At 48.6% G+C, this 10,677-nt stretch overlaps 1 protein-coding gene across 1 annotated transcript; it reads right to left on the reverse strand.

The window, feature by feature from the left end:
- Window positions 1-1,765: 1,765 nt before the first annotated feature.
- On the reverse strand, window positions 1,766-10,444 carry LOC130112091 (CBY1-interacting BAR domain-containing protein 2-like). Its single transcript, XM_056279387.1, has 9 exons — window positions 10,425-10,444; window positions 9,902-10,136; window positions 5,253-5,321; window positions 4,975-5,076; window positions 4,557-4,562; window positions 3,899-4,003; window positions 3,682-3,795; window positions 2,205-2,447; window positions 1,766-1,915 (listed from the first exon to the last, which is right to left on the reverse strand). Exons 1-9 carry the CDS (start codon window positions 10,442-10,444, stop codon window positions 1,766-1,768), a joined length of 1,044 nt encoding a protein of 347 aa, XP_056135362.1.
- Window positions 10,445-10,677: the final 233 nt, after the last annotated feature.

A 10,677-nucleotide genomic window follows, 5' to 3' on the forward strand; every position in this document is an offset into this window, starting at 1 on the left:
ACAGACGGACAGAAGGACAGACAGATGGACAGACAGACAGGCGGGCAGACAGAAGGACAGAAAGACAGATGGACAGACTGACAGACAGACAGGCAGACGGACAGACATACAGACAAACAGACGGATGGATGGAAAGCCAGACAGATGGACAGGTGAACAGACAGACTGACAGACAGACAGACAGACAGACAGACAGACAGACAGACAGATGGGATAGACAGACAGACAGCCAGACAGATAGACAGACGGATAGACAGACAGACAAACAGACGGATGGATGGAAAGCCAGACAGATGGACAGGTGAACAGACAGACTGACAGACAGACGGACAGACAGACAGACAGACAGACAGACAGACAGACAGACAGACAGACAGACAGACAGACAGACAGACAGACAGATGGGATAGACAGACAGACAGCCAGACAGATAGACAGACAGACTGACAGACAGACAGACGATGGACAGATGGATGGACACACTGACAGACAGACGGACAGAAGGACAGACAGATGGACAGACAGACAGGTGGACAGACAGACAGACAGGCTGACAGACAGACAGAAAGACGGACAGACAGACTGACAGATAGAGACAGACAAAATGCCCAAAGCACAAACAGATAGCAGTTCCTGCTCTACTTCATCCTCAGTTCAGTAAGAAAAGCTGGGGCATGCTTATCAAATCACGCAATGTAATAATTTGATTCCAGAAGTTATGATATATAACCACCAAATATCATCAGACACAGAGAGAGCATCGGAGCCATAATGATCTCATTTATACCTAATGGACTGAAACTAGGATGTAATGTAGCGGCAAGTTGAAAATGTCTCATTGGGCGTCTGGAGGACTTCCTGTATTTGAAAGTGTGCAGATTCGTGCTTGGTTTTAAGAGACGGGCATGCTGCAGACTTGGTGGTAACCACAGAGCAGGGTGCTGTGGAGTCATGCCACCGTTGTTAGTGTTATCAGTGATAAAATGGTGCAAAGAGAAAGCAGCATTACCGACCAACACATTCCCAGGGAAATGAGATGAGGGCGAGAGGTCACAGGCAGGTTTATTGCTTATAGAATCATTCATTTGATACAGTGATACAGGTTAGTCCACCGGTCCGGTGAAAATGCTTCTTAGCATCTATGACAGCAGAGCTGATTTAGCACTTAAAACAAAGCTAAATACCTTATTACTTCCAAGCATTATAGAGATATTATAGAGGTAAATTGCCCCTAGGTGTGAATGTGTGAATGTGTGTTGGCCCTGTGATGGCCTGGCGGCCTGTCCAGGGTGTCTCCCCGCCTGCCGCCCAATGACTGCTGGGATAGGCTCCAGCATCCCCGTGACCCTGAGAGCAGGATAAGTGGTTTTGGATAATGGATGGATGGATTATAGAGATATTTTTCAGGGCTACTGTATGCTAGATTTCAAAAGGTTGTGCTTTATCGTCGTGACACATTGATCCATTGATTAAAGGAACAGTTGCATAAGTCCCAATGCACAGTGAAGGGAAATAAATCTAAAATTGACAGTGCATTTATTACAGCATGGCACAAACTATGCATTAAATTAATTTGGACTATTCTGGTTGACTGCAAGCACTACCCATCGGCTGATTAGAACACAAAGCATTTTGAGTGCACGGAGGAATGTGTGTGTATGTGTGTGTGTGTGTGCGCGGTTTCATCCATATAGGTGTGCACAATCATCCATATAGGTGTGCACAAGTTTGATTTTGAGCATGTAGGTCTATACTCTATATCTCGTCACTTATGCTGTCTGTGCATCTGGGCATATCGAGCAGCGTAAGATTGCCTGTTTGTGTGTCGAGCCTCTATATCTGATTCATACATCTCTTCCTCATCCTCTTCTTCTTCTTCATTTTCCTCTTGTTCCACTTCCCCCTCCTCCTCCCCCCCTTCCTCCTCCTCCTCCTCCTCTACTCCATTTTGGCGTTGTAGGGTAAAAGCGTGGGGCTGCAAATGAAATAAAGGAAGGGCTGGGTCAACGCTGGATGCCATTAAACGAACACTCCCGTCATTCATAAGGAGTAAAACACAGTGATGGGTATAGCAGAATCTCCTAAGTTGATTCGGTATTGAGCAAGCTAGCATCACCTGCACTCTTAATTGGAGATTTCTGCTGACTACCACAAAATCTGACTTTCTACGACATCACCGCGACAACAAAGAAATGGGAGCTCACCCTCCTGAGTATGTCCGGGTACTGCCTTTGTTGGAGTCTGTGGCTTTTGCTCCTAGTGGAGGCCAGGGATGAGCTGAACCTGTGGCCCCTTGTGGAGTTGAGGGTGGGGCTGAGGCTTTGGTCCCTGATGGATGCCAGAGTGGGGCTGGCACGGCGGCTCGTGGAGGAAGAGCAGCGGCTGGCCGGCAGGGTGTCCCGTGGCCTAGACAAAGGGTCGGACATCCTGATCCTCTCACTAAACAACTAGGGCAACAAGGAAGGAGACAGGGAGACGGGGACAAGTCGGTTACCCGTAAAGCTGCTACGAGGAGTTTTGTTCTTCTTCTGATTATCAGTTTAATTTTGATACCTCTATATAAAACAACATGACACCATCAATAAGAAGATTTGACATCGCTATATCGTGAATCCGAACACCAGTCTCTGGATCAGATTCCTCATGAAATCTGACAGAATGATTCATGGCCCACAGACGGGATATATGAAATAGGATGAAATGAAAAGAAATCCACTTTATTTGGACATTGTACTCTTACAATGAATGTGTTCTCTGCATTAACCCATCCTATTGTATAGGAGCAGTGGGCAGCCGCAGTGGGCAGCCGCAGTGGGCAGCCGCCGTGCAGCGCTCGGGGACCAACTCCAGTTCTTCTTTCCATTGCCTTGCTCAGGGGCACAGACAGGGGTATTAACCCTAACATGCATGTCTTTTTGATGGTGGGAGGAAACCGGAGCACCCGGAGGAAACCCAAGCAGACACGGGGAGAAGATGCAAGCTCCACACAGAAAGGACCTGGGACGGCCTGGGGTTCGAACCCAGGACCTTCTTGCTGTGAGGCAACAGTGCTAACGGTATATATAGCCCCAATTATAGATCACTGTATTTCCTGCAAAGAGCTGTTTTTCCAGAACGTCACTACATCTCTCACTCTTCTCTTTAGAAACTGTAGCACCCACCAGAGGCTGAATGTGGATTTGCTGATGCGAATGATACACAGAAGTCTACAAAACTCCTTGTAACTCCTTTAAGAGTAATGAACTTGGGAACACAGGTTCTCCAGATCAGATCCAGCCAGGACACCGGGTGGCAGTAACGAACGATGCCCGCCCCCCCGCTCCCTCCCTCAGCTGCACAGTGAACAATAGCAGAAGACCAGTTTTGTTGTTGGGAAGTGGATGAATGACAGTATAGCACACGCTCAGCAAAACCTCTCCAGGTAATATGACGTTAACCTGTCATCACATAATCGTTTTAAAGATCTTGCGTGCCTTGGCACCCCTTTTGACAACGAGCTCTTAACCGTTAAGAGCCAAAGAACCGCCCATGTTGCACACAGGGAATAACCCTGGAGTATTTATTACTTATATGTGCATGTCACATTATTTTCATCTGAACGGCATCTTCCTTTTAAATGGTCCATGGACCTGTAAGTGTCCTCGTGGTCGGTCTACATGTAGAGATGTCAATGCGTGCTACCTCCAAATCCTTGTTTATGTCCATGGCCTCCAAGTTTTGGAACGTGTGCGTATAGACTTCCAAAGCTTTGGCATGGAAGAGCATCTCCACGGTAATGAAGTCTGTGAAAATCCCCTGCAAAAAAAAACAAAAAAAAACAACCATTAATTGACTTGACTTTCAGATGAACCTATCATCCCTGCCAGACATGTCTGGCATGTCGCTGTCTCAGGCTAACCTTAAGGTCTTCCAGTTTCTGTCTCTGGAAGTCGGTGATGGTTTCCTCTAGCTGTCTGGTGCTGCGCTGAGCGTTGTTGGACGCCGTCTGAGCATTGACCTCCGCCTGTCGTTCAGAACACATCACCAAGCCTACTGGTGACCTCATCCCCAGAGCGCTCCCTTATAGGCCGAATGGGAGGCACGGTGCAATGTGGAGGGACACGAAGACTAAAGAACAATCTTTTTTCGGGGGGGGGGGTTCCCCGGGTTTCCCCGGGTTTCCCCTTTTTCTCCCCAATTGTTCTTGGCCACTTACCCCACTCTTCCAAGCCATCCCAGTCGCCGCTCCGCTCCCTCTGCTGATCCGGAGAGGGCTGCAGACTACCACATGCTTCCTCCGATACATGTGGAGTCACCAGCCGCTTCTTTTCACCTGACAGTGAGGAGTTTCCCCAGGGGGGACGTAGCGCGTGGGAGGATCACGCTATTCCCCCCAGTTCCCCCTCCGCCCCAGAACAGGCACCCTGACTGACCAGAGGAGGCGCTAGTGCAGCGACCAGGACACATGCCTGACCAAGCCGGAGGTTACACAGGGATTCGAACCAGCGATCCCCGTGTTGGTAGGCAACGGAATAGACCAATATGCTACCCAGATGCACTAAAGAATAATCATTTACCTGAGACTGAGACGAGTTGTGAAGGAAGTAAAGCCTCATTACTGGACATTTCCATTCCTACATGAGAGTCCCTGCACCAAACACTTTGACAAAATGAACAATGAAGGTGAAACCCACTAGTGAGTTGAAGTTGGAAGCCATCAGCAGTTCCTTACAACAGCAGTTAATCTCATGCTTAGTTTTTTTGTTCTTTTTTGGAAAATACTTAATATGAACATCGGGTAAAATGCTCTCTGAATGAATCCAAGTTGTTTTGGCAGGAACCGTTCACATGATAGTCATCTATAATAATGTACATGTTATGCCTGTTGAGAATGGCGTTTAATATATCCTGTCAAAATATACTGAACCTCGCTATTACAAAGACATAATCCCTCATTATTTGCATTTCAGTTGCATGTCTATGGGGGAAGGATACAATGCTCTGCCTGTCTGCCGGGTTCCTCAGTCGGACTTTCTCCAGTTTCTGCAGTTCCTTCAGTTCTCTGCCCCGGTCAGCGTTGAACTTCTTCAGATCTGCCTGAAAAGCAGAGATATTCAGATCATCCGGCTTCTACACACGAAAGACAGAACGGCTGACATGAGGAGTTATTGTGTGTGTGTGTGTGTGTGTACACTGGAGATGAAATGAGAATCTTCCTTTGTGTCACTTCATTTGTGTTCCTCGAATGTTCATGTGTCTATATCTATTCTTACCCTTTTCTTTTTGATGATGTCTCCATAGGTTTTGAGAGGAGCAACGACTCTCATTTCCAGCCTCTCCACCTGAAAAGCAAAGACTTTCATTTGGATAGCAGAGACTGAAAAAAATATCAAGCCCAGTTGAAGAATATAAATGAAGTCAACTGCAGAACCAGGGACATTTAAAACGAGGGAAACACCCAGTTTAAAACTGGGGTACTCACCACCAGCTAAATAGACTGGTTCTGTGGGTGTCCGGGTAGCATAGTGGTCTATTCTGTTGCCTACCAACACAGGGATCACCGGTTTGAATCCCTGTGTTACCTCCGGCTTGGTCGGGCATCCCTACAGACACAATTGGCCGTGTCTGCGGGTGGGAAGCCGGATGTGGGTATGTGTCCTGATCGCTGCACTAGTGCCTCCTCTGGTCGGTCGGGGCGCCTGTTCGGGGGGGAGGGGGAACTGGGGGGAATAGCGTGATCCCTCCACATGCTGCGCCCCCCTGGCAAAACTCCTTAATGTCAGGTGAAAAGGAGCGGCTGGCGGTTCCACATATATCGGAGGAGGCATGTGGTAGTCTGCAGCCCTCCCCGGTTCGGCAGAGGGGATGGAGCAGCGAACGGCTTGGAGAGCGGGGTGTTTCGCCAAGTACAATTGGGGAGGAAAAAGGGGGTGGGGGGAATAGACTGGTTCCGGAAGGATGTTGCTTTTTTGTTCAGTCCAGAGGTTAGTTCCAGTGTGGGAGAAGAGATTTTAAGGTTTTGCTGTGCATGGTAATCTTGTCCAAGTCTGGAGTTTGGCAGCCCCCAATCAGAGCCTTTATGGACGACCTCACATAACCACATCATCAGTGCCTGGTGGTAGGTGGATCCTCCATGACCTTGAGAAGCTCGTCGCCTGGACGAGGAGGAGTTTTAAACCAGCCTTATCCAGAGTCATGACATTGAAGAGGGGAAAAGTGGTGGACCAGTTTTGCTTCTTTTTGGATGGCGTTGTAATCCCATCCATTACCGAGAAATCGGTCAAGAGTCTAGACAAGGTCTTTGACTGTAGCCTTAGGAATACAGTGGCAATCCAAGCAACCATCAAGGAACTTGAGACTGGGCTCCCCCCAGCAGACAAGTCTGGCCCACCTGGCAGGTTCACAGCTTGGATTTACCAACATGGTGTCTTACCCCAAGTCCTCTGGCTTCTGCTGGTTTACGAGGTAACCCTGTCGACAATTGAGACCTTGGAGAGGAAGATCAGTAGCTACCTGGCAGGGTCTGCCACGCAACGCAGCCTTAGCAGTGCAACACTGTATGAGAAGAGCAAGAAACTCCAGCTCCCATCAGCAGTCTCGACAAGGAGTTCCGGGTTTTTCGCACAAGAGAGGCACTGCTCTATTGGGACTCCAAGGACTTTAGTGTGGCATCAGCAGGCATTATGGTGCAGACAGACAGGGAGTGAGGAGCCCAGGAAGGCCTGGAGGTAGGAGAGTCTCAGCTGAGACACAGGGCTTTGGTGGGCATGGTAGCAACCGGATGGGCAGGGCTGGGAGCCATCCCACAACCTCACTATGATAAGGCCCATGGCAAGGCAGGATGCCATCTAGTCCTGGAAGAGGTGCGGGCAGGTGTTGAGGAGGAAAGGACCAGCAGAATGGTGGGCATGTGGCAGCAGGGAGCATGAACAAGGTGGGAGGGTGCACTGGAGAGGAAGATATCCTAGGCAGATATCTGGCAGGCAGAACCGCAGCGGCTCAAGTTCATGGTACAAGCCGTGTATGATGTTCTGCCTAGCCCAGCAAACCTTCATCTCTGGGGCAAGATTGATTCTCCATCATGTCCTCTGTGCCCTGGAAAAGGTTCACTCAAGCATATCCGCAGCAGCTGCCCAACAGTCCTGGGGGAGGGCTGATACTGCTGGCGACATGACCAGGTGCTGAAGACAGTTGCAGAGGCCATATCCAAAGCTATGGCCAACAACAAGCAGACCTGCAGACAGATGAACATTGCCTTTGTCAGGGCTGGTGAGCAACCTCAGTCACAGTCCAAATAAGCAGCCTGTCTCCTCACCTCTGCGTCAGACTGGGAGCTGCGAATCGACTTGTGGGGGGGGGGGCATCGCAGGTTCCTGGACCACATTATGACAACTTCGTTGAGGCCAGATGTAGTGCTATCATCAGTCTCTTCAAAGCAGGTGCTCCTGATAGAGCTGACAGTTCCCTGGAAAGACCGGATGGAAGAGGCAAATGAGCGGAAGCAGTCCAAGTGCCAGGAGCTGGTGGATCAGTGCCAGAGGAGAGGCTGGAAGGCGCATTGTGAGCCCATGGAAGTGGGGTGTAGAGGCTTTGCTGGCTGTTCACTGTGCAAGGTCTACACTCTGTTTGGCATCACTGGGGCTACAAAAAGGAAAGCCATCAAGTCTACCATGGAGGGCCTCCAGATGGCTTTGGATGAGAAGGAGTGATCTGTTTTGGAATTGAATTGCCCTTCTGGAGTGATCTGTATTGAACTGAATTGCCCTTCTGGGATAAATAAAGTTGTCTGAATCTGTAGGCCATGCTGCTGGGACACAAGCCAGGGCCTGATCCACCCTGGCTGGGTCGCCTGAGCAAGGGTGTATGATGTTGAAAGACCCGAAACACCCGAGGACCTCAGGAAACCTCACTGATGATGTGTCCCAGTGCAACCTAGGATGTATCTTCGAATTATCACAAATGAACACCTACCTCTTTACTTTACATCTCAGTTGCTTTCAAACCCCAAAAGACACTGCGCCAGAAATTGGTCCCCCGGCACAAACAGAGCAATATAGTGTACACTGTTAAGTGCCAGGAGGACTGCTGTGACTTGTACATTGGGGAATCCAAACGGATGCTGGCCAAGAGGATTGCACAACACAGAAGAGCTAACACGTCAGGCCAGGACTCCACAGTCTAGACCATCTACAGGCCAGTGGCCACTCTTTCCAGGATCAGGATGTGCACATCCTTGATAGGGAGGAACACTGGTTTGAACAGGGATTCAAAGAAGCCATCTATGTTAAGAGGGAATGACCATCCCTGAACCAAAGGGGGCGGGGGGGGGGGGGGCTAAGAGTACATCTGTCACCATCTTACAGTGTTGTGATTGCAACTATTCCCCAATCCTCTGTGAATAGTACCCATGACCACTGTAACTCTAGTTAATGGCCATTGCAATTTGCATATGAAACTGAGCGTTTTTGGTCATTACGCCACTGTATTGTTTATAAGGGTGGGGATACCTGCAGTCAGTTGAGACTGAAGAAGTCACTTAGATGTGTGATGAAATGTTTTTCTCAATAAACCTTGTGCCCAGATGAACTGATTTACCTTTTTTTTGGAAAGTAACATGGCGAAAAAATAATGGAAAACAAAATCCAGATATCACACCTGGATTATTGAGCAAGCATAAAGATAAACGCACAAAGATGTAATCCAGATATAAAAATACAAAACTGAACAAAAATGATCAAAACAAAAAAGAAGACTAAAAAACTGATATTGATGCTAATCTGCCACTGCTCAAGGCTGTGCATGCTAATGAATACATTCATGTCTTCATCTGCCCACACGTACTTATACACTCCTATGTCGTTTATTTATTGGCCTCATCCTTATTCTATAAGCTATTCATTCATTTCTAAAATTTTATGTATTGTTGGGTTCCAGTTTTGAATTGGTGGGTTTTAGCCAATTCCTGGTTTTACGGCTGCAACCCTGAGTAGTCTACATGAAGGTTTATGTCTCTGGACTTCATTCTGGTGGTGGTTTCCCAAGATAATACCTATGGCATTAATAGTTTTCTTTCATTTCAAAAGTGCTCAGAATAAATAATATAATTGATTTCCAGAAGTGCCCTGTGTGATGGCCGGGCGACCTGTCCAGGGTGTCTCCCCGCCTGCCGCCCAATGGCTGCTGGGATAGGCCCCAGCATCCCCGCGACCCTGGGAGCAGGATAAGCGGTTTGGATAGCGGATGGATGGATTTCCAGAAGGGTTTTTAGCTCATTTACACATTTTGAAGTGTAACATGAGTAAAATGCTGACGTCAGGCTGTGAACAGAGACTGTGTCTGTCAGCAGCTTACTGTCCTGCTCCACATAGAGGCTTCAAAACTCACCAAACGACGCTTCGAAGCGGAACAGCAGAGTTTTTCCATGTAAACAAACAATTGTTTACATTTCACTTCCATGTAAACAAACAGATTTGTTTACATTCATAATTTCACCCCTGCAGACACGGTGTATGTAGTTAGACGTCGCTGACTATATTGACAAAGGTTGTTTCCTTCAGAGATGTTTGGAAAATCTCAAGTATTAATGTTTAGACGGCTCCAGTGTTTACGTCCACATATCCAGGCGGCAGCTTGGAGGAAGCTCCCGTGATATTAATATTTTTGTTATGGTACGAGGACCCCTGATTCTACTAGTGTCCAAAACTATTTCACCTTGAATGTCTGATTTTATACAGATCGACACAAAATAAGGTCAACCGCAGACCTTAATTCAGTTCATTTCACGACAAACCCATTCATTTCTCCTATAGAGGAAGAGCAGAGGGAACCCGTGCCTCTATAGTGCTGACTCACGTCCGCAGCCAAAGGACTCAAAGCTGGACCACTCTCTACCCTCTGACCCCTTGGCCCCCTGCCCTCTGACCTGAGCCTGCCGATAGTCCTGGACCATGGCCAGATCTTCAGCCAGGTTCCTGAGGCCGATGCGAAGCTCTGGGTCCTCCGTACTGGAGAAGTCAAAGAGCTGGCTGACCAGCAGGTCTGCCTTGTCCCTCAGCTTGGCGGTCTTCCTGGTGTAGGAAGACAGCAGAGAGCAAAACTGGCCCAGGTACTTCTCGGCATGATTCACCGTCTGCTCCATGCTCTTGACGTGGACATCCCTGCGGGGACACATAAACGATAAGAGGACTTTATGTTGGAAGGATGCTCCGTTTGAGCATTTACATTGATACGTAGCCAGCGCTCTAAGTGGCTATGTTTTGACGGCGTTTCATTGTCATAGCCTACCAACAACCAACCTAGCATGTTCTTTCTCATTCTGGTGCAACATCCCTACCCTACAACCACTTTCAGGAGAGCTTATTTCTTTTTTTATCATCTTTCTCAGGAAATACACACCGTCTGCCCGGATACAGGAACGTCCTCGTGAATGCAGCAGCCATGCTTACCTGGAGAATGGGCCGCTCATGTTTGTTCTGCCGAGAGCTCTGCGGCTCCCCTGCTCTGCCGTCACCCTCGCTTATTTCTCACCTGCGCCAGGTAACCCGGAGGGCCTGTTCCCGTGGCAACAGACAACAACGCAGGGCGCGTGCGGCAGCGGGGTGCAGGTGGTGCGTCTGGCCACGTGGTGGCAGCGGAGGAACGTGATGGGCTGTCGTCTCGAAAAGCACAAGGAGGCTTTTACAGGGGAATAAAATGAAA

The sequence above is a fragment of the Lampris incognitus genome, chromosome 4 (assembly GCF_029633865.1).
Source record: "Lampris incognitus isolate fLamInc1 chromosome 4, fLamInc1.hap2, whole genome shotgun sequence".
Classification (NCBI taxonomy): Eukaryota; Metazoa; Chordata; class Actinopteri; order Lampriformes; family Lampridae; genus Lampris; species Lampris incognitus.

Bases quoted from the DNA above. Each gene is read 5' to 3' on its own strand.
- LOC130112091 (XM_056279387.1), bottom strand. From the start codon at position 10,444: ATGAGCGGCCCATTCTCCAG. The intron at 5,322-9,901 runs GTCAGAGGGCAG...TTTGCTTTTCAG, and splicing joins AGGACTATCGGCAGGCTCAG to GTGGAGAGGCTGGAAATGAG. The intron at 2,448-3,681 runs GTAGCACGCATT...TTGTTGCCCTAG, and splicing joins ACATAAACAAGGATTTGGAG to TTGTTTAGTGAGAGGATCAG.